Source organism: Cervus canadensis, chromosome 28, assembly GCF_019320065.1.
Source record: "Cervus canadensis isolate Bull #8, Minnesota chromosome 28, ASM1932006v1, whole genome shotgun sequence".
Lineage (NCBI taxonomy): Eukaryota > Metazoa > Chordata > Mammalia > Artiodactyla > Cervidae > Cervus > Cervus canadensis.
Genome location: NC_057413.1, coordinates 25486437 through 25513511, shown reverse-complemented (window position 1 = coordinate 25513511; position 27075 = coordinate 25486437). Strand labels below are relative to the sequence as shown.

The 27075-nt window shown below is 37.7% G+C and overlaps 1 protein-coding gene across 1 annotated transcript in view; it reads left to right on the top strand.

Annotated features, from left to right (window-relative positions):
• Window positions 1–27075, top strand: part of LOC122429259 (butyrophilin subfamily 1 member A1-like) — a 197182-nt gene that overhangs the window by 37114 nt on the left and 132993 nt on the right. The window contains exons 4-6 of the mRNA XM_043449492.1: window positions 10–30; window positions 1024–1050; window positions 1557–1583. Coding sequence (XP_043305427.1) covers window positions 10–30; window positions 1024–1050; window positions 1557–1583 — 75 coding nt within the window. The remainder of the gene's footprint in view (window positions 1–9; window positions 31–1023; window positions 1051–1556; window positions 1584–27075) is intronic.

Genomic DNA, 27075 nt, shown 5'->3' with positions numbered 1-27075 from the left:
ATTTTTCAGAACAACTCAAGAAGGAAATTGGTAAGTTTTATTAATCTTTTCAAAAGATTTATTTCCTAAATATATTTTTTCCTCTTATTTCTTGACATGCACCTCTTACACAATCCTACCTTTCCTTTAACTTCTTGTTAATTTCAAAATATCTTATCCATTTTCTTTTTGGCATCCTGAACTTCTAATAAAATTCCCATATTAAGTCTCTCGATTTTTTCCTCTACCTTTTATTCTTCCTCTTTTCTTTTATCTTCCTAGTGATTACTATACTTAATTATAAGGTTAGTGAAAAAAAATATTGGTGAGATGAAAGGGATTAGACTAAGAAGAGTGTGGTTATTTTTATTCAGTAGAAAACTTTGGTTTTTCCTCATGTTCTCTGAGATGGAGTCCCAATTATTTTATATATTATACTCTTTCCATTTAAGAACAGGGTTCAGACTCCAAAGTTGTTTAATAAGATAAGTTCCTCCTCTGTTGACCTTTTAAACATTGTGCATATACTAATGTCAAGTGTAATCTTGATACACTTTGCTTGGCCATAATCTCCAGTGATCTTAGGCATATAAATATTTTTTATATGACTTTGCATAGTTGTTTCTTTCCAACCAAAAGCATTACCCTTCAATCATTTTTATTTTAACCACTTATCAGTTGATTCAACAAATTTCTCTTCCTTCAGGGCCTTGAGCATTTTTCAGTCACTCAGATAAACTTCATTGATAATGTATCTTTAAATTCTATGGCTAATTTCTAAGATTATTCTATACTATTTTAGTATCTTACTATAAGAATTATTAAATCCTCATGTCCTTTCATATCAGATTATATCCTTCATATTATAATGGAGTTTCCAGATGAAATGAACCTTTGACATTTTTTTCATTGCTTTTGAAATGGACATTACTTAGCAAGTTTCAGACACAAATATTGACAGATGTATGGCATTACTGGCATCTTCTTTGTGATGTGAAGAAAATCTATTTATATATACATAAGTGATTGTGTCTTTTCTTTCAGAGAAGAAGAAGGCTCAATTCAAATCTGGTGAGTAATGATCATCTCTCAGAAACCTTCACTGTTCTGTTTTTCTTAGATTCTGCCCCTATGTCAGTGGAATAGAATGCAGAAATACAACAAAAATGTTTAGTGTAAGCACAGCAGCATTGGAAGCCTTATCTTTATAAATATCAATGTTTTCAATAAATTCTCTCTGAAGTGCAAGCCATTAATTATTCAGCCTGTAATTCTTCCTCTCCCCTTTCATTCATTTGTTCCTTCCTTCCTTCTATGCTCCTTCCTTCATGCTCCTATCCCTGCAATCTTTGCTTTTTCTATATTTATATCTATCCTCCACCTGATCATTTTTATCACCATGTGTGAATATTGGAATATGAGAATATAGGATAGAAAGAGGAAGTTTAAAGGATTCAGTAGAAGAAATATAGCAAAGACAAATATTTCTTAAATTTGTTTTTAATATAACAAAAAAGACAATGAAAGAATACATAAAAGGATAAAAGTTAAGCTTCTTCTATTTTGTTCTTTTGCAGTATGGAGAGAAACACCATTGTATGCTGGTGAGCAACACAGACTCTGATGAAGAAAATCCTATTGTCATAGATTTTATATGAACATCTAGTGTGTGTAAAACATCTGCTCAAAATTAAGGAAGTGCAAAGCATTTATTTCATGAATTCAATAGATAAATCATTATTTTAACAGAGAATAGTGTGTTTGGAGCTTTGCACTTTAGTAATTTTATTTTTGATTGCAGGTAACATTGTGTTTTGAGTGTAGATAGAATCGTTTTCATCTGCTAAAATCTGAGATATCTAAAGTGAACAATAAGTTATTTGGCCAGACCCATCATATCTTATATTTTCTTTCAAACATCCTAAATAGATTACAAATATTTATCCTATATGAATTTTGGATGAGGAGAGCATAGGGACAGGGCAGGTCTTCAAGACATATATAGTTTAGCATCTTGTAAAAAGAGGTTCAAGTATATAAAAGAGGGTTTTCTTTGTTGTTTGCTATTATTCGAATTAAGGAGTTTATTACTATAGTGCTCTGGATAGACAGGCAGCTCTATCTGTCAGACGGTGGATTCTCATGTTCATTTGTTCCTTGTAGATTGGAGAAAAGAAGAGTTCCTGACTGGTGAGTCTATCATGGTCCAACACAGACCCTGTATCTTGTAGGTAGTCCCAGGGAAGATGCAGAGAGGTGAACTGGATCTCCCCTGGGTCAGAGAAGCTCTCACAGAAGGGAGACTCTGGCCCAAGCCTACTGATACCATTCCCAGAAACCTGATGATCTCTTGTCTTTGCAGTAAATCTGACTCTGGATGCAGCCACTGCCCATCCTGCCCTCTTCCTGTCTGAAGAGGGGAGAAGAGTAACGTGGAAAGAACCATTTCAAGATCTTCCCAGCTGCTCACAGAGATTTATCTCCCTTCCCTGTGTGCTTGGTCAGCTGCATGTCAGCTCAGGGAGATACTTCTGGGAGGTGGAGGTTGGGGATGCACATTCCTGGGACCTGGGAGTTTGTAGGGATAATGTAACAAGGAAGGGGAGAGTTGAAATGTCACCACAGAATGGTTTCTGGGCCATTAGGCTCTATGAGGGAGAGTACTGGGGCCTTAAATCCGTAGAAACTTCTCTTACTCTAAAAGAAAAACCCTGTAGGGTGGGAGTATTCCTGGATTATGAGGCTGGAGATGTATCTTTCTATAACATGGCAGATGGATCTCACATCTTCACATTTTCCAAACAAACTTTTTATGGTGTCCTAAGACCATTTTTTAGACTTCAGTCCTCTGACTCAGGCTCCTTGACTATTGTCCAAGTGGAGTAGAACACATTAATATTGTAATTTGTGTGCCTACCTTTCCCTGACAATTACAATTCTCCCCACTATAAACAAACTGATTCTTTTTCTTCCTCCCTTACTGGTTTATTCTCAAGATGAAGCTCTGATACACAGACTGGTGGTTGCCCCTCATATCAATTCTTATTATTATGCCTATGACAGCTTAGTACAAAGATTAGATTTCCTAACATTCCCTGCCAAATGTGACTAAATTATGACCAGTGCACTATAAGATGAATTATTATCTATGGTCTTTGGGTTGTGTCCTTAAAGGAAAATTATGTGATATTCTTATTTATTTAATTTTTCTGATGCCTGGAATGTGACATAATGGGTGGATCTCTAAGAATATCTCAAGTCATGTAATATTATCATGTAATATGATATAGATGGATGAGAAGATGGAATCACCTTGGGGTTCTGACAACTTTATGAAACTACTCTATGCCCTACTATTTATTTCCCATAAGAAATAAAATTTTACATCTTTAAGTCATTTGTATACTGTATTTTTGTCAGATGTGATTCAATTCAATACTAACTTAGTATTGAAGCACCTTCTATTAAGAATGGTAGTAGATTCAACCTACAGTTGAATATTCAGATGAAACTAGAGTTTGGGTGGTAGTTGGACAAGCTAGACAGGAAGACTAGAGAAACTAGATACACTGAGAAGGGTGGTGAAGATGAGGCAGATATTGGGCTCAATTCCAGCAGCAGGAAGAAGGAGCCCATCAAGTTAGGAAGATCTCAAATAACATAATGGGGGACAGGTAGACGGGTATCCACCTCAAAAAGGGCCCTTTTTGAGGACAAAGCAGTAAAAACTACACTGATTCTGTTGGCCATGCCTAGCAAACAGAAACCAAAACAGGTAGCTAATTGGTATAGGAAGGACAGAATGTAGTCCTCAACAAGTGGAGATCTAATATTGAAATTGAGTCTAGCACTAGCTGTCTACTTGAGGCTGGCATTAGTAATACCAAAGCAGGGTCAATAGACAAATCTATACACAAGAGGACAAGGCAAAATCTCAGCATGAACTATATAGACCCAAATTCCTCAAACTGAAATATAAATAAAGTGACTAGTTTTTGAGACATCCAAATAATGACTATCATAAACTAAAATAAATGCTCATGAATTGACGTTGCTGTTGTTGTTCAGTCACTCAGTCATGTCTGGCTCTTTACAATCCCATGGACTGCAACACACCAGGCTTCACTGTCCTTCACCACCTCCCAGAGATTGCTCAAACTCATAGCCATTGCCATCCAACCATCTCACCCTCTGTTGTATCCTTCTCCTCCTGCCCTCAATCTTTCCCAGCATCAGGGTCTTTTCAAATGAGTCAGCTCTTCACATCAGGTAGCCAAAATATTGGAGCTCCAGCTTCAGCATCAGTCCTTCCAATGAATATTCAGGTTTAATTTCATTTAGGATGGATTGTCTTGATCTCCTTGCTGTCCAAAGGACTCTCAAGAGTCTTCTCCAGCATCACAATTTGAAGGCATCAATTCTTCGGTGCTCAGCCTTTTTTACTGTCCAGCTCTCATACCCATATGTGACCACTGGAAAAACCATAACTTTGACAATATGTATCTCTGTCGGCAAAATAATGTCTCTGCTTGAGATTGGTCAGAGCTTTTCTTCCAAAGAGCAAGTGTCTTTTAATTTCATGACTGCTTTGATTTTGGAGCCCAAGAAAATAAAATCCATCACTGCTTTCATTGTTTCCCCACCTAACTGCCATAAGGTGATGGGACTGAATGCCATGATCTTTGTTTTTTTAATGTTGAGTTTTAAGCCAGCTTTTTCACTCCCCTCTTTCACCTTCATCAAGAGGCTCTTTAATTCCTCTTCACTTTCTGCCATAAGAGTGGTGTCATCTGCATATCTGAGGTTATTGATATTTCTACCGGCCATCTTGATTCCAGCTTGTGCGTCATCCAGCCCAGCATTTTGTAGGATGTACTCTGCATAGAAGTTATATAAGCAGAGTGACAATATACAGCCTTGACATACTACTTTCCCAATTTAGAACTAGTCAGTACTTGCACATCTGGTTCTAACTGTTGCTTCTTAATCTGCATGCAGATTTCTCAGGAGGCAGGTCAGGTGGTCTGGTATTCCCATCTCTTTAAGAATTTTACAGTTTGTGGTGACCCACACAGTCAAAGGCTTTGGCATAGTCAATAAAGCAGAAATAGATGTTTTTCTGGAACTCTCTTACTTTTTCAATAATCCAGTGGATGTTGACAATTTGATCTCTGGTTCCTCTGCCTTTCCTAAAACCAGCTTGAACATCTGGAAGTTCTCAGTTCACATCCTATTGAAACATAGCTTGAAAGATTTTGAGCATTACTTTGCTAGCGTGTGAGATGAGTGCAATTGTGCAGTAGTTTGAACATCCTTTGGCATTGCCCTTCTTTGGAATTGAAATGAAAACTGACCTTTTCCAGTCCTGTGGCCACTGCTGAATTTTCTATTGTTGCTGGCAGATTGAGTACAGCACTTTCACAGCATCATTTTTTAGGATTTGAAATAGCTCAACTGGAATTCCATCACCTCCACTAGCTTTGTTCATAGTGATGCTTCCTAAGGCCCACTTGACTTTGGACTCACCTGGCTCTAGGTGAATGATCACACCATCCTGGTTATCTGGGTCATTAAGATCTTTTTTTTGCATAGTTCTTCTGTGTATTTGTGTCACCTCTTCTTAATATCTTCTGCTTCTGTTAGCTCCATACAGCTTCTGTCCTTTACTGTGCCTATCTTTGCATGAACTGTTCCCTTGGTATCCCTAATTTTCTTGAAGAGATCTCTAGTCTTTCACATTCTATTGTTTTCCTCCATTTCTTGGTATTTTTCATTTTCTTATTATTCCTTTCTATTCTTTGGAACTTTGCATTCAGATAGATATATCTATCCTTTCCTCCTTTTCCTTTCACTTCTTTTCTTTTATCAGATATTTGTAAGTCCTCCTCAGACAACCACTTCACCTTTTTGCATTTCTTTTTCTTGGGGATGGTTTTGATCACTGCCTCTTGTAGAGTGTTATGAACCTCCATCCATAGTTCTTCAGGCACTCTATCAGTTCTATTCCCTTGAATCTCTTTGTCATTTCCACTGAAATATATAAAATCTCATTACTGATCAACACTAATGAATATCTGGAATAAATCTGGAGATAGGAAACAATAATGTTGAACCTCAATTAAACAAAATGTTATCCTTGAACCTAGAAAAAAGAGACAAGGAGAATTCAATTATTATTAGTTAGCCTGCATTACCAAAAAAAGAACTATATTACAGATTTTTAATTTCATCAACAAAGTTGGTTTCCTCTCTTATTATATAAATGCACAAAGCTTTGATTTCATATACATGCCTACATAATAACTTTATTTTTGCCTTTTGGACTGCCAAGCCTAACACATTTACTCTATATGGTTCTTTATAGTATTGCTTGTCTGTGATCTACACCTTAACTCTACCAAATTTCAAAGTGGTACTAATCAGCTTTTTTTTCTTCTCCATTATTTTTTTATTACAGGAGATTAAGTATAGTTCCTTGTGCACTACAGTAGGATCTTGTTGTTTATTTTATATAGTTTGTATCTGTTAATCCCAAATGCCTAATTTATCCTTCCTTCACCTTTTTCCCCTTTGATAAACAAGGTTATTTTCTATATCTGTGAGTCTGTTTCTATTTTGTAAATAAGGTAATTTTATCATAATTTAGATTCCACATATAAGTGATATCAATAATATTTGTCTTTTTCTTACTTATTTCACTTAGTATGATAATCTCTAGTTCTAACCATGTTGCTGAAAATGGCATTATTTTATTCTTTTTATGGCTAAGTAATATTCCAGTGTGTATATATATATATATATATATATATATATATATACAGACACACCATATCTTCTGATTCACTGGCCACTTTGTTTCCTTACTAATTCAGACAAGGGGTATGACTTGAACAGAGGGAAACTGACAGTGGAACGAAGAAAACCACAGAGCCTTTGACAGATGAATCTGGTGCAATAATTTAGAAATTGAAGGCCCTGAAACTGAGAGTTAGTCCTTCCCTGGTAACTCAGTAGTGAAGAATCTCCCTGCAATGCAGGAGACCTGGGTTTGAGCCCTGGGTCTGGAAGATCACCTGGAGAAGAAAATGGCTACACATTCCAGTATTCTCATCTGGAGAATCCCATGGGCAGAGGAGCCTGGACGACTACAGTCCATAGGATTGCAAAGAGTTGGACATGACTAAGCAACTAAAACCACCACAACCAAACTGAGGGTTATATTTTCCATTACTAAGTGCTTGGGTAGTGCAGGAGACTTTCAGTGGCAGGAGAGAGGAGGTATAAAATTTTCCTGCTATTTTGAGTTACTTTGAGGAAAAATTCTTCTTTAAAGGAAAGAAACTCCAACAAATACATGATTGCCAGGGTTTGAACCACGTTTTCCAAGACAGTAGGATTTTAAAGCTGAAAGAACATAACCATTTCTGCTTTTATGACTGTATAAATATCAGGTTGGTTAGATAGCAGTGAGATATCAAAATGAGCTACCCATACTCCCAGCAATATTCTTCTGATATTATACCAAAAACACTAAAAGCCTAGAGATACATTAAAAGTAAAAGGAAAATGTATTTCTTTCAAAAAATATTTTCTCTAAATGACTGTCATCAGAAAATGTTGACAGTGCTAAATATCATATGAGCAGATGATGTGGCATTCTCTGAGACTGAGATTACAGCCACAGGAAAATATTTGAGGAGCAAATGGTGAGTTCATCTTTGCATATGCTAAATTTGAAATACAAGATGATCAAGAGGAGACATTCTGGAGATAAATATATCTGTTAAAAGCTCAGGAAGGATGCCTAAAATACATGTATATAGATGACTGCTAAATTCATGAGACTAGATAAAATTAATGATAGAAATCATACAGGTTGAGAAAAGTAAAGCAAAAGATTGAAACCCTCAGTAAGAGGAATTCGGGTGTGGGAGGAGGTTAAGGACTGGGCTAAAGAGACAGATCACATAACTGGCCCACAGAGATCCATTAGAAATTAAAAAGAGTGCCATTTCACGAAACTCAAACAAGACAAGAATGTCATAGACTTAGTGATCATATACATCCAAATGCTGTGGAGGGTCAGGTTAGCTCAGGCTGAGCTGAAAAAAATTCCAAGCAGAGCACATGCAACCCATCTGAGGCACTTTCAGCAGAATGATGGGGTTTAAAGAGGACATGGGTGTCAAGTAAGTGAAGAAGCTGAGTGTGGACCACTCTTTAAAAGAAATATTGACTGTGAAAGGCAGAAAGATATGGCAGAACCTATAACAGAATGCAGGTTAGAAGGAAGAAATTTTGTTTCTACTTGTTTTGAAACAGTTCAGTTCAGTTGCTCAATAGTGTCCAACTCTTTGCAACCCCATGAAATGCAGCACGTCAGGCCTCCCTGTCCAGCACCAACTCCCAGAGTTTACTCAAACTCATGGCCATTGAGTCGGTAATGCCATTCAATCATCTCATCCTCTGTAGTTCCCTTTTCCTCCCGCCTTCAATCTTTCCCAGCATCAGGGTCTTTTCAAATGAGTCAGCTCTTCACATCAGGTGGCCAAAGTACTGGAGTTTCAGCTTCAGCATCAATCCTTCCAGTGAATATTCAGCAATGATTTCCTTTAGGATAGACTGACTGGATCTCCTTGCTGTCCAAGGGACTCTCAACAGTCTTCTCCATACCACAATACAAAAACATCAATTCATCAATGCTCAGCTTTCTTCATAGTCCAACTCTCAGACCCATGCATGACTACTGGAAAAACTATAGTTTTGACCAGACAGACCTTTGCTGGCAAAGTAATGTCTCTGCTTTTTAATATGCTGTCTAGGTTGGTCATAACCTTTCTTCCAAGGAGCAAGCATCTTTTAATTTCATGGCTGCAGTCACCATCTGCAGTGATTTTGGAGCCCCCAAAAATAAAATCTGACACTGTTTCCACTGTTTCCCCATTTGCCATGAAGTGATGGGACTGGATGATATGATCTTAGCTTTCTGAATGTTGAGCTTTAAGCTAAATTTTTCACTCTCCTCTTTCACTTTCATCAAGAGGCTCTTTAGTTCTTCTTCACTTTCTGCCATAAGGGCAGTGTCATCTGCATATCTGAGGTTATTGATAATTCTCCTAGCAATCTTGATTCCAGTTTGTGCTTCATCCAATCCAGCGTTTCTCATGATGTACTCTGCGTATAAGTTAAATAATCAGGGTAACAATATACAGCCTTGATATATTCCTTTTCCTATATGGAACCAGTCTGTTGTTTTATGTCCAGTTCTAACTGTTACTTCCTGACCTGCATACAGGTTTCTCAAGAGGCAGGTCAGGTGGTCTGGTATTCCCACCTCTTTAAGAATCTTCCACAGTTGTGGTGATCCACACAGTCCAAGGCTTTGGCATAGTCAATAAAGCAGAAGTAGATGTTTTTTCTGGAACTCTCCTTCTTTGATGATCCGACAGATGTTGTCAATTTGATCTCTGGTTCCTCTGCCTTTTCTAAAACCAGCTTGAATATCTGGAAGTTCATGGTTCACATATTGTTGAAGCCTGGCTTGGAGAATTTTGGGCATTACTTTACTAGCATGTGAGATGAGTGCAATTGTGTGGTAGTTTGAGTATTCTTTGGCATTGCCTATCTTTGGGATTGGAATGAAAACTAGATTTTTCAAGACCTGTGGCCACTGCTGAATTTTCCAAATTCGCTGGCATATTAAGTACAGCACTTTCACAGCATCCATCTGTGGATTTGAAATAGCTCAACTGAAACTCCATCACCTCCACTGGCTTTGTTTGTAGTGATGCTTCCTAAGGTCCACTTGACCTCACATTCCAGGACATTTGGCTCTAGGTGAGTGATCACACCATCATGATTATCTGGGTTTTGATCATCTGGTGATGTCCATGTGTTGAGTCATCTGTTGTGTTGTTGGAAGAGGGTGTTTGCTATGACCAATGCATTCTCTTGGCAAACTCTATTAGCCTTTTCCCTATTTCATTCTGTAATCCAAGGCCAAATTTGCCTGTTACTCCAGGTGTTTCTTGACTTCCTACTTTTGCATTCCAGTCCCCTATTATGAAAAGGACATCTTTTTTGGGTGTTAGTTCTAGGTCTTGTAGGTCTTCATAGAACCGTTCAACTTCAGCTTCTTCAGCATTACTGGTCAGGGCATAGACCTCGATTACCATGTTATTGAATGGTTTGCCTTGGAAATGAACAGAGGTCATTCGGTCGTTTTTGAGATTGCAACCAAGTACTGCATTTTGAAATTGTTTGTTGACTATGATGGCTACTCCATTTCTTTTAAGGGATTCTTGCCCAAAGTATTAGATATAACGGTCATCTGAGTTAAATTCTGCCATTCCATTCCATTTCAGTTCGCTGATTCCTAAAATGTCAACGTTCACTCTTGCCATCTCCTGTCTGACCAATTCCACATTGCCTTGATTCTTGAACCTAACATTCCAGGTTCCTATGCAATATTGCTCTTTACAGCATTGGACCTTGCTTCCATCACCAGTCACATCCACAACTGGGTATTGTTTTTTTTTTTTTTTTTTTTTTTGGCTCTGTCTCTTCATTCTTTCTGGAATTATTTCCTCACTGATCTCCATTTGCATATTAGGCACCTACTTACCTGGGGAGATCATCTTTCAGTGTCTTATCTTTTTGCCTTTTCATACTGTTCATGGGGTTCTCGAGGCAAGAATACTGAAGTGGTTTGCCATTCCCTTCTCCAGTGTTTTGAACAGCTTTGCTGAATATTATTTTGTTAAAAAGGGAAATATAAGAACATATGTTTATGTAGAAAGGAGAGCAGAGAGTGAGAGATGAAAGTGATTGGGTAGCAAGTATCGTCTGATGTGATTATACCTGAGAAAGAATAGAGGACATGATATTTCACACACTATTAAAGACTGCATAAGATTGGTTACATACAACCCAGGGGGTTGCACAAATGTAGGACACAACTTAGCACCTAAACAGCGATTGACTACTTTAACCATGACTTGGTGGTAATGTTCTGCCTTGAAGATATTTTCCATCTCTGAGTGCTCTTGTGCACCATTTCTTTCACGATTTTGCCTCTGAAATGTCCCAATATGTTTATGAACCTGGAAGATTCTCTGTTTTTTAACAGTGAAACACATAAAAAGTTTCTCATCAAATTACTTTCCTAGCAATAAAAACTGTATCTTCCTCTCCTTTGTGGACAAAGGTCAACCAATTTACAGCCCAGATATCTTTGCTAAGTCCTCAGTTGTGTCTGGGTTGTTATTGCAATCACTCTTGTGTAGGCAATAAAATTTTACATCATTTGTTTTCTCATTATCTCAAGTAAGACATTTAAACATTGACAACACTGAAATGGAAGAAAAAAGAGGCAGAGAGAGAGGCATCTTATTACACTCAGTAGAGAGTTCATGGAGAGCAAACGGAAATGAGAACATCAGCAAACTTTGGGGGGAAAATGATTTGAAGATTATTCTATATGAATTACTTTAAAAATACAGGTGGCAATAGAATAACAAAGACACTAAATATAAAGAAATATGAACTTTATTCATTCAATTACTCATTTGTTCTAAATGCACTTACTAGGTTTTTACCCTGTTGCACATTTTGCAAGCCAGTATAAACTAACAAAACTTTAAGAAGCTTGCAATCAAGGAAATTGTTTCCTGAGCATTAGGAGAAATTGTTATCCCTTGATTTGTGATAGAATTCTTTTATTGGAAATAAATTTTCAGGAACTACTATGTAACTGGAGAATGAATATATGTATATTTCAGCAGAATGCCAAAAACTAAAATAAAAGAAAAATTACAAAGACAGAACTTTTACATAAGAACAAAACATAGTCTTTAATCAGGGAAGCATAGCAGTTGTCTTTACCAAAGGAAATCAGGATTTAAAGCAAAAAAAAAAAAAACACTCCAGAAATGCCTTTATCATTTTTTTCCTATTTGGAGCCCTCCATAAAGTTAAGTGGTAGAGCAACTATCCCATTTGTCTATCAGCAGTAGCCAAAGTCTCTCACCTGAGCACCTTACAATAATAGTGGATTTGCAAGCATGCTAAGTCACTTCAGTCATGTCCAACTTAGTGCGACCCTATGGACTGCAGTTTGCCAGGTTCCTCTGTCCATGGGATTCTCTGAGCAAGGATACTGGAGTGGGTTGCCATGTCCTCCTCTAGGGGATCTTTCCTACCCAGGGGTCGAACACACATCCGCCAGCATAGGCAGGTGAGTTTTTTTTTTTTTTTTTTTTTTTTTTTTTAACCACTAGCACCACCTGGGAAGCTCAATAGTGGGTTTGCTTGGTAGAAACTCCTGATATTTTAATGGAATTTTTATGGTAGGACTTGGCTGTTACTTTTTGCCTTAGATTTTTCCTATTTAACTTTTTTGTTTGACATTAGCCATGGAGTTAACAATTTGTCCAGTAAAAAGAGAGTTATTAGCAATTACTATGTAGGCTCAGAGAAATGAGGAATACAGTATCTGTGTATCCACAGGTGCTGCACAGTTACAGGCCATAACATCCTTCAAGTCCCTGAAATTCTCCAAAGCAAAGGAGAAGTTTACAGAGGCATTTGCCTTTCTGATGTCCCTTGTGCATTCAAGATCATTGAAATCTATTCTTTTCTTTTTTTTTCATTTATTTTTATTAGTTGGAGGCTAATTACTTTACAATATTGTAGCAGTTTTTGCCATACATTGACATGAATCAGCCATGGATTTACATGTGTTCCCCATCCCAAACCACCTGCCCCCCAACCTCCCTCCCATCCTATCCCTCTGGGTCGTCCCAGTGCACCAGCCCATATATGGAATTTAGAAAGATGGTAATGATAACCCTATATGCAAGACAGAAAAAGAGACACACATGTACAGAACAGACTTTTGGACTCTATGGGAGAAGGCGAGGGTGGGATGATCTGAGAGAACAGCATCAAGACATGTATATTATCAAGTGTGAAACAGATTGCCAGTCCAGGTTGGATGCATGAGACAAGTGAAATCTGTTCTTAATCTTGCCCATTAATCTAAAAGAATATCTTCCAATAGGATCATTCAGCATTTTCATCTACAAAACTTTATAGATGAGAAACCTTTCTATGTGCATGTTTTCTCTAGTCTGACAGCAGGAGAGAATAGGTTTGGTAATTTATCACCCAAACTGCCATGTGAGAGACAGAATCATGTACAGCATTCTCAGAACAGGTGTAAACACCTCCAAGGCCAAAGAAATGCATCAGGTTGACATCAGTGTGGGACCTGAGAACCTTGAGAGTCAGTTACACTTGTCTATCAGGGATCAAATGCAAGAAACCAGGAGACATCTTGTAAATTCAGCTGATGATCCCTAGGATTTAGTTTTTGTACTAATTGATTTAACTGAATGCAGATGTTCCAACAACACATGAAAGGTAGATGATTCCCGTGTTCTTGCCTACAGTAATCATTAGAATTCTAATTTAATTTTATGGGTTGACAGTATGTAATTGATGGGAATATCCTGGAGAAAATAAACTCTTGATGATTGCAAATATCTGCAGCAGCTTTTGTGAATGAATGGGCTAGAAATATTTATGGAGCTGGAGATGTAGAAATCAAGTATTTTCAGCATCCTGGACAGATTTTCCATAAATTGTAAGATTGATAAAGCTAAATTGCAAAAACTTGTAGAGGTAGCATATATACACATTCCTTCCTCTGATCAAGGTAAATACATAAATCTCAGGATCTGGTGTGAGAATGTATCATTTAAACCTTTACTATATGCTATGATCTCTAAAATAATAACAATAACAATGAATTCTTTTTCTCATAGTGCTTTATGTTTTTAAAATTAATCAATATGTTAATAATACAGACAAAAATTTGGCCTTTAAGCCATTATTTAATTCCCTCATCTCTACTATTCTAAGTCTTTTTCTTTTGAATGTTTCTCTCCTAGTTAGGTATTATATTTTTCTCCTGTATCTAGCTAGTAATTTTTTGTTGATGTTGGATATTTTGAATATTACATCATTGACTGTAGGAGTGCGTTTTGGATTGTTTAGTATTGAATTTCTCTGGCACAGAGTTTAGTTACTCAAAAATTCATTTGAATCTTTTAAGGTTTGTTTTAAACTTTGCCAGAGTAGGATCAGAGTAGCCTTTAATATATGATCAGTTTTGTCTTAAACTAGATTTGCTAATTTTACAGTGTTTTGTCAGTGTCGCATATGTTCAGTGAAAGTTCTTCACTCTAGCTGCTATAAACTTGAATGCCTCCCAGTCCTATACACATCATATAAATGTTGATCCTTTGCTACTATTTTCCTCACTTCTTTAGTTTCATGCTACACATGCATAACTTAAACTCAGCAACAGAATCAAGGCAGGAAACTAAGGAGATACATGGAGTTATTTTTTTTTTTTAAAGCTACTTCCTCATGATATTCAGTTATAAACGTTCCAGCTACCTTCATCCACAGAAACTGATCTTATTGTCTTCAGATGAGGAATACCACAAGACTTTCTTTATCTCACTCTCTTTTAAATGAAGTCCAGATGTTGCCTTAAGGCAGAACACTAGGATCATCTTAGGACTCAACTTATTTGTCTGCCTTTTTAGGAATCACAAAATTTCCAACACAATGTTTGAAGATAACAATTTGAAAATTATTTCTGAAGATTCACAGAGAACTTAATGGCAAATAGTTAATTTCCTTTTTTCCTAAAGCTGTATTATATTTAGCAATGTATGGTAACTATTAAGGGATTTTTCAAAGTTAAGAAGGAAGGATTGACTAACAGTAGGAAAAAATTTTTTATGTCAAAATGAATTACTCTTTTATTGAGAATATATATCTCCATAAAGCCATGTAAGCGTCTGTGAAAGAGAGGTAATGCATAAATTCAGAAGAGAGAGAAGAGAAAGACAGAGAAAATAAGAAAGCAAAGAAAGAAAACATAGACATCTGTTAGGAAATGGTGGCCTCCATAGAGAAGGAAGAACAATGGGGGAAGAAGGAGAACATGAAAAGAAGAAAAGAGGAGGAAGATGAAGAGAAGAGAAAGAGGAAGAAGAATCAGAGACAACAATGCTACTGTGTAAGACTGAGATGAAGATTTGTCAAAAACTGTCTTTAAACGTGTTAAAAGTTGTATTACCAGAAAAAGAGAAATAGGACCTCCATAAATGACAAGCTTGCATGCTCAATGGCTCAGTTGTGTTCAACTCTTGTGATTTGCATTTCTCTAATAATTAGTGATATTGAGCATCTTTTCATGTGTTTGTTAACCATCTGTATGTACTCTTTGGAGACATGTCTGTTCAAGTCTCTTTCCCACTTTTTGATTGGGTTGTTTGTTTTTCTGGTATTGAGTTGTATGAACTGCTTGTATATTTTGAAAATCAATCCTTTGTCAGTTGTTTAATTTTCTATTATTTTCTCCCATTCTGAGGATTGCCTTTTCACCTTGCTCAGAGTTTCATTTGCTGTGCAAAAACTTTTAAGTTTAATCAGGTCCCACTTGTTTACTTTTGTTTTTATTTCTATTACTTTAAGAGGTGGGTCACAGAAGATCTTGCTTTGATTTAAGTTACCGAGTGTTCTGCCTATGATTTTCTCTAAAAGGGTTTTATAGTTTCTGGTATTACATTTAGATCTTTAATCCATTTTGAGTTTATCTTTGTGAATGGCATTAGGAGGTGTTCTATTTTCATTCTTTTACATGTAGCTGTCCAGTTTTCCATCACAACTTATTGAAGAGGGTGCCTTTGCCCCATTGTATATTCTTGCCTCTTTTGCCCAAAATAAGGTACCCATTGGTGCATGGATTTATTTCTGGACTTTCTGCTTTGTTCCATTGGTCTATACTTCTGCTTTTGCTCCAGTACCATACTGTCTTGATCACTGTAGCTTTGTAGTATAATCTGAAGTCAGAAAGGTTGATTTCTGCAGTTCCATTCTTCTTTCTCAAGACTTCTTTGGCTATTTGTGGTCTTTTGTGTTTCCATGTGAATTGTGAAATTTTTTATTCTGGTTCTGTGAAAACTGCCATTAGTAATTTGATGGGCATAGCATTGAATCTGTAGATTACATTTAGTAGTTACATTTTCAAGTATTGATTCTTCCCACCTAGGATCATGGAATATCTCTCCATCTGTTTATGTAGTCTTTGATTTCTTTCATCAGTGTCTCATAATTTTCTGTATACAGTTCTTCTGTCTTCTTAGGTAGGGTTATTCCTAGATATTTTATTGTTTTTGTTGCAATGGTGAATAGGGTTGATTCCTTAATTTCTTTTTCTGATTTTTCATTGTTTGTATATAGGAAGGCAAGTGATTTCTGCATATTGATTTTGTATCCTGTGGCTTGCTAAATTCATTGATTAGCACTAGTAATTTTCTGATAGTATCTTTAGGGTTTTCTATGTATAGTATGCCATCTGCTAACAGTAAGAGTTTACTTCTTCTTTTCTGTTATGGATTCCTTTTATTTATTTTTCTTCTCTGATTGCTATAGCTAGGACTTCCAAAACTATGTTGAATAACAGTAGTGAGAGTGGACACCCCTGTCTTCTTCCTGATCTTAGGGAGAATGCTTTCAGTTTTTCACCATTGAGAATAATGTTTGCTGTGGGCTTATAATATATGGCTTTTACTATGTTGAGGTAGGCTCCTTCTATACCCATTTTTTAAATCATAAATGGGTGCTGACTTTTGTCAAAGGCTTCTTCTATAAATGTTTGATGGAATTCTCCTGTGAAGCCATCTGGTCCTGAGCTTTTTTTTTTGGGGGGGGGGGGATTTTTGATCATAGTTTTGATTTCAGTGCTTGTAATTGGGTTGTTCATAATTTCTATTTATTCCTGGTTCAGTCTTGGAAGATTGACCTTTACTAAGTGTCTGTCCATTTTCCAGGTTATCCATTTTATTAGTATATAGGTGTCCAAAATAATCTCCTATAATCCTTTGTATTTCTGCTCTGTCTGTTGTAACCTCTTCTTTTTCATTTCTAATTTTATTGATTTGACTCTTCTATCTTTTTTCTTGATGAGTCTGGCTAAAGGTTTGTCAATTTTGTTTATCTTCTCTAGAACTAGCTTTTAGTTTTATTAATCTTTACTCTTGCTTCTTCATTTCTTTTTCATTTATTTCTGCTCTGATCTTTATTATTTTTTACCTTTTGCTAATTTAGGAGTTTTTTTGGTTCTTCTTTTTCCAGTTGTTTTAGGTGTAAAGTTAGGCTGTCTATTTGATGTTTTTCTTGTTTCTTGAGGTAGGATTGTACTGCTATAAACTTCCCTCTTAGAAATGCTTTTGCTGAATCCCATAGGTTTTGATTGTGTTTTCATTGTCATTTGTTTCTAGGAATTTTTTTATTTCCCTTTTGATTTCTTCAGTAACCTGAAATGTTAGGAAGTGTTCTAATTTCATTATTTTGCATTTTAGAAATGTACTGTTTAATCTCCATGGGCTTGTGTTTTTTGCAGTTTTTTTCCTTGTAATTGATATCTAGTCTCATAGCGTTGTGGTCAGAAAAGATGCTTGACATGGTTTCAATTTTCTTAAATTTACTGAGGTTTGATTTGTGACCCAAGATATGGCCTATCCTGGAGAATGTCCCACGTGCATTTGAGAAGAAGCTGTATTCTTCTGCATTTGTGTGGAATGTCCTGAAGATATGAAAGGTTGTTGCTGAACGATAAGACGCCTGGATTCTTGGCCTCCAGAGAAGACGAATTCAATCTGGGGCCAGAGACGAGGCTGGATCGCTCAGAGCTTTTGTGTAATAAAGTTTTATTAAAATATAAAGGAGATAGAGAAAGCTTCTGACATAGGCATCAGAAGGGGGCAAAAGAGTACCCCCCTGCTAGTCTTCAGCTAGATGCTATATAGTCACTAGCAGTCTGTTAGTGAAAAGAAAGGAATGTCTTAAGACTCAGAATGGCACCAGGCCCCTCATCCATAAGTTGCATTTTGTGATAATGTTGGCACCAGATGATTCATCCCGGGCCATAAAACGATTGACTTGAATCTTGTAGAAAGGCAGATTACCATACAAATAGTTTCATTTACGTAGATAGGGGAACAATATCTGAGTATAACTTACTGGTTTGTCAAGTAGGTTCTGAGCCATTTGGCAGAACTGACTTGAAGACAGAGTCTGGGGTAAATGCATAGCACATTAACATAGCTTAAGACAAACATTTCCATAAGAAAAATGTATTGGTTAACTCAAGGTTTGATAATAGTTAGCTTCAGGTGAAACCAGGTGTCATGGCAACACAGTATTTTAAGAGGAACCTCCTTTTTATTTATTTATTTATTTATTTTTCCTTTATTTTTATTAGTTGGAGGCTAATTACGTTACAATATTGTAGTGGTTTTTGCCATACATTGACATGAATCAACCATGGATTTACATGTGTTCACCATCCTGAACCCCTCTCCCACCTCCCTCCCCATCCCATCCTCCTTTTAAATTTGTATAGAGAAGGAAAAAAATATCACTAGTTTGTTTCCTCCTGCCGTTTAAGAGAGATAAACATGTCTGACACTATTTCCTCCATTTGGAGACTCCTGGCCTTCCTGCCTGTTACCCCCTCAGATATCAATGAGATCCATCTCCTCTAATGTATCATTTAAGACTAGTGTTTCTTTATTAATTTTGTTTTTATGATCCGTCCATTGGTGTAAGTGGGTTTAAAGTCTCCTACTATTATTGTGTCACTGTCAGTTTCTCCTTTTATGTCTGTTAGGGTTTGTCTTATGTATTGAGGTGATCCTATGTTGGGTGCATAAATATTTACAATTGCTATGTCTTCTTCTTGGATTGATCCCTTGATCATTATTATTATTAGTGTCCTTCCTTATCTCTTATAATAGTCTTTATTTTAAGGTCTATTTTGTCTGATATGAGGATTGCTACTCCAGCTTTCTTTTGCTTCTCATTTGCAAGGAATATAATTTTCTATCCTCTCACTTTCAGTCTATATGTGTGTTTAGGTATGAGGTGATTTTCTTGTAGACAGCATATATATGGGTCTTGTTTTTGTATCCATTCAGCCAGTCTGTGTCTTTTGGTTGGAGCATTTAATCCATTTATATTTAAAGTTATTATATATATATATCATATATATATATATATATATATATATATTCCTATTGCCATTTTCTTAATTGTTGGAGGTTTGTTTTCATAGATCTTTTTCTTTTCTTGTATTTCTTGACTATATAAGCTCCTTTAACATGTGCTGTAAAGCTGGCTTGGTGGTACTGAATTCTCTTAACTTTTGCTTGCCTGAAAAGCTTTTGATTTCTCCATCAATTTTGAATGAGATTCAGGCCAGGCAGAGTAATCTTGGTTGTAGATTTTTCCCTTTCAGTACTTTAAAAATATTCTGCCATTCCCTTCTGGCCTGCAGGGTTTCTGCTTTAAGATCAGGTGCTAAACATATGGGATTTCCCTTGTATGCCACTTGTTTTTTTTCCCTTGCTTACTTTAATATTCTTTCTTTGTGTTTAATTTTGTTAATTTGATTATTATGTGTCCTGCCATGTTTCTCCTTGGGTTTATCCTGTATGGGACTCTGCAATTCTTGGAATTGATTGACTATTTCCTTTTTCATGTTGGGGAAATTTTCAACTATAAACTCTTCAAAACTTTTCTCATACCCCCTTTTTTTATTCTCTTCTTCTTCTGGGACCCCTGTAATTCGAATGTTGGTGCAGTTTAAAATTGTCCCAGAGGTCGCTAAGACTATCCTCAGTTCTTTACATTCTTTTTACTTTATTCAACTCTTCAGCAGTTATTTCCACCATTTTATGTCCCAGCTCACATGACCTGTTCTTCTGCTTCAGATACTCTGAAGTATTTTTAATACTAGAGTATTTTTAATTTCAGTAATTGTGTTGTTTGTCTCTGTATGCTTATTCTTTAATTGTTTAATTCTTTAATTGTTTATTCTTTAATTGTCTTTGCTAACTGATTCTTGCATTGTCTCCATTCTGTTTTCAAGGGTTTTTGATCATCTTTATTATCATTATTCTGAATTCTTTTTCAGGTAGTTTGCCTATTTCTTCTTCAGTTATTTGTACTTCTGTGTTTCTAGTTTGTTCCTTCAACTATGCAGTATTTCTCTGTCTTTTCATAATTTTTTAAAAACTTACTGTAATTGATGTCTCCTTTCCCCAGGCTTCAAGGTTGAATTTTTTCTTCCTTTTGGTTTCTGCCCTCTTAAGGTGGGTCCAGTGGTTTGTGTGAGCTTCATATAGGGTGAGATTTGTGCTGAGTTTTTTTGGTTTTTTTTTTCCCCCTGATGGGCAGGACTGAGTGAGGTGGTATTTCTGTCTGCTGATGATTGGGTTTGTATATTTTTCTTATTGTTGTTTGGATGAGGGGTCCTGCACAGGGTGCTACTGGTAGTTAGGTGATGCTGTATTCAAGTGGTTTCCTTTGTGGGAGTTCTCACTATTTGATACTCCCTAGGGTTAGGAGTTCTCTGGTAGTCTAGGGTCTTGGAGTCAATGCTCCCACAAACAAAGGCTCAGGGCTTGATCTCTGGCCAGGAATGGAGATTCCACAGGTGGTCTGTTATGGCATTCCATGAGATTAAAACAAATACCCTGAAATGAGTAACCAAACATGAACCCAGACAAATGGCAGTTACAAAATCAAGTAAATGATAATTAAAATAATGGAATATACCCATATACATATAGACCCATAAGCAACATCAAAACAGTCCAACAAAAATAAAATACAATACATTGACCCAGTGAACAAAGGAAACCAAAAATGATATCACCAGGTCAGAACAAAAATAACTAAAGCACAAACTGGAAAACAAAACTAAAGCAAGGTGCCAACTGGGGAATAAAGAAATGAAAACAAAACTCACAAATAAGTTGAGAAAAAGAAAAGAAAGAAGGAAAAGAAAGAAAGAATAAAAATCAAAAGTTAAATAGAGATAAAGAAGATTTATGTATATATATAATATTAACTCAAAGGGAAAAGAATAGTAGGAAAAGCAAACAAAGGAGTAAATGTAGAAAAAATAATAATAGTTTTTAATTTTTTAATTAACATTAAAAAAGAAGAAAAGAAAAAAAGGAAAACTCCACAGAACTGCAAAAGGCCAAAATAGAAGCAAAGGTTTATAACTGCAATAAAAAGTATGATTTTTTAAAAAAAAGCTTAATTAGATTTCATAATGCTAATAAAATCAACAACTACAAGGGAGGGGGGAGAAGGGAAAAAAGAGAAAAAAATCCAAGAGAAACTACAGAACAAGTCAAAATATAAGAATAATAAATGTTTTTCTTGGGTTTCTCTTGTCAGTCCTTTCCCTCACTGAGAGTCACGGACCATCTCGCCCCTAGGATGCCCTCCAATACTGTGCTGGTCTCTGGATGTGCTGCGAGGGCAGTTCGGATTCTAATCTGGTCCTACTGTGTGTTTTTGTCTCCAATGTCCACAGCTTTCAGAACTAGTGCGTTTTCTTTTGTGGGAGCTCTCAATGTCCTTTATATATTTCATAGACACAGAGTCTGCCTAGTTGATTGTGTGGATTTAATCTGCAGCTTGTACAGCTGGTGGGAAGGTTTTGGGTCTTCTTCCTTAGCCACACTGCCCCTGGGTTTCAACTGTGGTTTTATTTCCCCCTTTACATGTGGATTGTCCACTGGGGTTTGCTCCTGAGGCTGCCCTGGAGGACTTGGGGCTGCCCCAGTGAGGGCCAGATGTGGAGATGGTGCAGCTGCTTGGGTTGCAGGGGTTCTGGCAGCAACTCATGGGAGTTGGAGACTAGGGCAGCCAGAAATGTAGTTCTCTAGAAGGATATGGCAACCAGTATTGGCCAATACACTGCAGTATTCTTGCCTGGAGAACCCCACTGATAGAGAAAACTGGCAGGTCACAGTCCACAGGGTCACAGAGTTTGACATGTGTATAGATGCAAGACTTTTTTTTTTGTCTGTCCAGTTTTGCCCCAGTGAGAGTTGAGCATGAAGGTGGTGCAGCTGCTTGGGTCACAGGGACCCTGATGGCGCCAAGTGTGCAGGGACATGGACTGCCTCAGCCACAGGAGTTATGGCCCTATCCGAGTCTTTTTCCGAGCCTCTGGTAGTTGGCAATCCATGTTTGGCTAGTGTTTTTCCATAGTTCCACCTGTTCAGGCACTTAGAGGTCTCTCTTGCCTGTGGTCCTTCACTGTTGTTGGGCACATCAGGCACATAGAAGGCCACCCCACCCCCGCCCCCACTGCTGCCCCGCTGGGGTTCTACTCTGTAGATCCGCGTGTCAGGCACTTAAAGGGGCATCCTGTCTGGGGTCCTACTCTGTAGTTTGGTATGTCAGGCACTTAAAAGGGCACCCTGGGTGGGGTCCTACTCTTTGTTCTGCAGGTCTGACTCTTGATGGGTTCAGCTGCCCAATGCTGGCATGTGGGTTAACAGAGGCTATGGGGACGGCTCCACCCACTACACATGACCAAGCAGTATCACTTTGCTTTCATGGCTGCCTGGCTTTCCTCCACAGGCATTTCTCATCACAACCTTCTCCCTCACATCTCCTGAGTCCATCTCTCCACAGTCAACAGCAGCCCTTACCCTGGGATTGTTCCACAATTCCCATACTCCAGCTCCCAGCCACTGTGCCTTCTAGGACTGTCTGATTCTCCTTCCATTTAGGCTGCCACAGATAAGCTGCTTCACTCTCAGTCTTCAGTGTTTCTCCTCTGACCCAGACAACTGCCCCGATGTGGGGATCGAACCCCTGCTTCAGTTCCCCCACCCTCCAAGGGCAGGTACAATCCTACCAACACTCCTGTTTTTCCTCTTAGTTCCTTCATCCTACCGAGTTTTGTGTGGTTCTTTTCTAATGGTTAGGTACTCCTGTCCGCGCTCAGCTAGTGTTCTACAGGCACTTCTGTGTCTAAATGTGTATTCCTGATGTATCCATGAAGAAAGATGTACTCCACGTCCACCATCTCCTCTGCCATCTTGTCCCTCTCTTTTATCTATTTCTTATTTCCTTGCCTTCAACTCTTAAAGATCATCTCTCTTAGATGCAAACAGAGATATGTTTGTACATGATTTTAGGCCAGTATCTTATTCTTCTAGCTTCATATTACCCATATTCAAGTTATGGCATTATTACCTCTCTTGTATTTCCAGTCATTGCTATCAAGGAGAGAGCCATTCCATGAACAGAATTTTATTACCAAGATACTTGTAAAGTTTGGGTATTCTAAACTTCTGACTTATAGCTTTCTCCAAGTTAGTCTCATTTGATATAGATCCCTCTTCACTAAAATGTAACATTGCTTTTCTATTCCTTTGTTGTTGTTTAATTTCTAAGTCCTGTTCAACTCTGCAATTATTTCGACTGTAGCCCACCAGGCTCTTTTGTCCCTGGGATTTCCCAGGCAAAAAATAATGCAGTGGGTTGCCATTTCCTTTTCCAGGACATCATCTGGAGCCAGGGATCAAACTTGGGTCTCCTGCACAGAGGGGGTACTTTTCCAGGGAAGCCCCAACTAAGTGTGGAACTTGAGTAAATTACAAAGTGAATTATAAACAGTAAATTATAAAAGGGTTTTCAGTTTTGTCCTTCTCTCTTTCTGACAAAATGCATTCATTTGGAATGGATTGTTTCTTCCTTCCACTTTTTAGAGGACAGTGAACATGAAAAGGGCTTCCCTGGTGGCTCAGAGGATAAAGCGTCTGCCTGCAAGGCGGGAGACCCAGGTTCATTCCTTGGGTTGGGAAGATACCCTGGAGAAGGAAATGACAACCCACTCCAGTATTCTTGCCTGGAGAATCCCATGGACAGAGGACCCTGGCAGGCTACATGAAAAAGGGAAGTATCAATAATGTATTCCACTAGGGAACTTGCCATTATTTCACCTGTTTCCTGTACTCTCACCTTCAAGAAGCAAGGATTGTCTGATTGAACTAACACAGACACATATTTTTATTTGATTTTTGTCTTGTTAATTTATCTTTCCAACTGAGTTTACTCATTTCCTTTGCCATTCAGCTTTTCCCATCATTATTGCTTTGATTGGTCTTCTGCAGCAATCAACAGAACAGATAGCTTATCTCATAGATTTGGTCAAGATGTCTTTGAAATTTCACCATATTTAAGGTTTATGGCATGTAAGATCCCTCCAAGAAAAATTCAGGTCATTTGATTTAAACCTCCTTTGCTGACAATTAATACTTTTTCCCCCCTTTTCTCCATGCGATGTAATAAAGATCACCTTTTTTCAGACTGCATTGAAATTCAGTTCAGTTCAGTTGCTGAGTTAAATCTGACTCTTTGTGACCCCATGGACTGCAGCACATCAGCCTTCACTGTCGATCACCAACTCCCAGAGCCTATTCAAACTCATGTCCATCGAGTCAGTGAAGCCATCCAACCATCTCATCCTCTGTCGTCTTCTTCTCCTCCTGCCTTCAATCTTTCCCAGCATCAGGTCTTTTCCAATGATTTGGTTCTTCACATCAGGTGGCCAAAGTATTGGAGTTTCAGCTTCAGCATCAGTCCTTCCAATGAAGATTCAGGACTGATTTCCTTCAGGGTTGACGGGTTGGATCTCCTTGCAGTCCAAGGGACTCAAGAGTCTTCTCCAACACCACAGTTCAAAAGAATCAATTCTTCAGCATTCAGCTTTCTTTATAGTCCAAATCTCACATTCATACATGACTACTGGAAAAACCATACCTTTGACTAATGTAACTTTGTTTGCAAAATAATGTCTCTGCTTTTTAATACGGTCTAGGTTAGTAATAAGTTTTCTTCCAAAGATCCAGCATCTTTTAATTTCATGGCTGCAGTCACCATCTGCAGTGATTTTGGAGCCCAAGAAGTTAAAGTCTCTCACTGTTTCTAAACACAAATTTGCCCTCCTACTATCTTGCTGGGGCTTCTCCTTTGCTCTTGGATGTGGGGTATCTCCTCACAGTGGCTCCAGCACCGCACAGCTGCCACTCCAGTGCCTACCGTCTTGCTGGGGCTTCTCTGACCTTGGACGTGGGGTATCTCCTCACGGCCGCTCCAGCGCTGCGCAGCCACTGTAATTTACATTAGCAAAGTAATGCTCAAAATTCTCCAAGCTAGGCTTCAACAGTACGTGAACTGTAAACTTCCAGATGTTCAAGTTGGATTTAGAAAAGTGAGAGGAACCAGAGATCAAATTGCAAACATCTGTGGATCATTGAAAAAGCAAGAGAGTTCCAGAAAAACATCTACTTTTGCTTTATTGACTATGCCAAAGCCTTCGACTGTGTGGATCACAACAAACTATGGAAAATTCTAAAAGAGGTGGGAATACCAGACCACCTGACCTCCCTCCTGAGAAATCCTTATGCAGGCCAAGAATAGTTAGAACGGGACATGGAGCAACAGACTGGTTCCAAATCAAGAACAAGGCTGTATATTGTCACTCTGCTTATTTAACTTCTATGTTGAGTACATCATGAGAAATGCTGGGTTGGATGAAGCACAAGCTGGAATCAAGGTTGCTGGGAGAAATATCAATAACCTCAGATATGCAGATGGCACCACCCTAATGGCAGAAAGTGAGTAAGAACTAAAGCACCTCTTGATGAAAGTGAAAGAGGAGGGTGGAAAAAGTTGGCTTAAAATTCAACATTCAGAAAACTAAGATCATCACATCTGGTCCCATCACTTCATGGCAAATAGATGGGGAAACAGTGGAAACGGTGAGAGACTTTACTTTTCTGGGCTCCAAAATCACTGCAGAGGCTGATTGCAGCCATGAAATTAAAAGACACTTGCTCCTTGGAAGAAAAGCTATGACCAACTTAGATAGCATATTAAAAAGCAGAGACATTACTTACCCAACAAAGGTCCATCTGAATTTTGAGCATTATTTTGCTAGTGTGTGAGATGAGTGAAATTGTGCAGTAGTTTGAACATTCTTTGTCATTGAGAAGAATGATCTTTTGATAAGAAGTGGCTGATTTGATAAGAGGATCCTTGAACAATACACTCCCTTCTACCTCATCTTGATTTGAGTGCTTAACAGGAGCTGACAGATAAGGGGTAGGAGGCATGGAGAAGTCAGCCTAGGACTGCATTTCTTAATCCTGGATTATACAGAATAATCGGCTTCCTGATGGCTCAGTGGTAAAGAATCGGATTGCAGTGAAGGAGACCTGGATTTAATCCCTGGGTTAGGATCATCCACAGAGGAGAAAATGGCAACCCACTCTTGTATTCTTTGCTTGGAAAAGACCATGGACAGAGGAGCCTGGTGGGCTATAATCCATAGAGTCACAGAGTCAGACGTGACTGAGCATGGGAGCACTAGGACTCAGCATAATCACTTGATAATATATTTTAAATTACTGATTAATAGTTCTACCTTCTTTTCCTTCCTTCCACCCCTAAGAAATTTCTATTTGATTAGTCTGAGGTAGTACTTGGGCAGGATTGTTAAGCAGTAATAACTCTGGCTTAGTTTTTCTGGTTTATATAAATGATCAAGTGAACATAAAATGTCTTCCTCTCTCAGCACTAGACACTCTGTGGTAGATTTCATGAGGAGAAAAATTTAAAAAGAAATCTAATCTGTATTTATCACTTGATTTTCTGTATATATGCAGTTATTTGTGCATTTATTCAAATGATAAAATGAATAACTATTACTAAAATACTGTTTTATGATCATGTAAGATTCAGAGTACAGGGTCTCTTTCCTGCTTCTGGTTAATTCCATACTGCACCTTCAGAATTCAAGAGCCAGAAACCTGATTCACATGACTGAAACTTCTCTCTGACCCAGGGATATTGCCTTGGGTCATATAATCTCTTCCCCCTCTGTGTTTGTAGAAGGAGCACAAAAACATTTCAAAATCCTGCCAACACAACTCAGAACCAAGTTGAGATTTTCTTTGGGCCAAAAATGACAGATGTGCAGATGTGAAATAATCTCCTTCCTTAGATGGTGACTTATTCAATAGATCACTATAGAAAATTACCTATGATGAATGAAAATCATAAAGATGAGTTATATTTTTTGATACTGCTGATATTGTTTGTGCTTTGGTGGTGTGTGCGTGTTAGAGAGAGAGA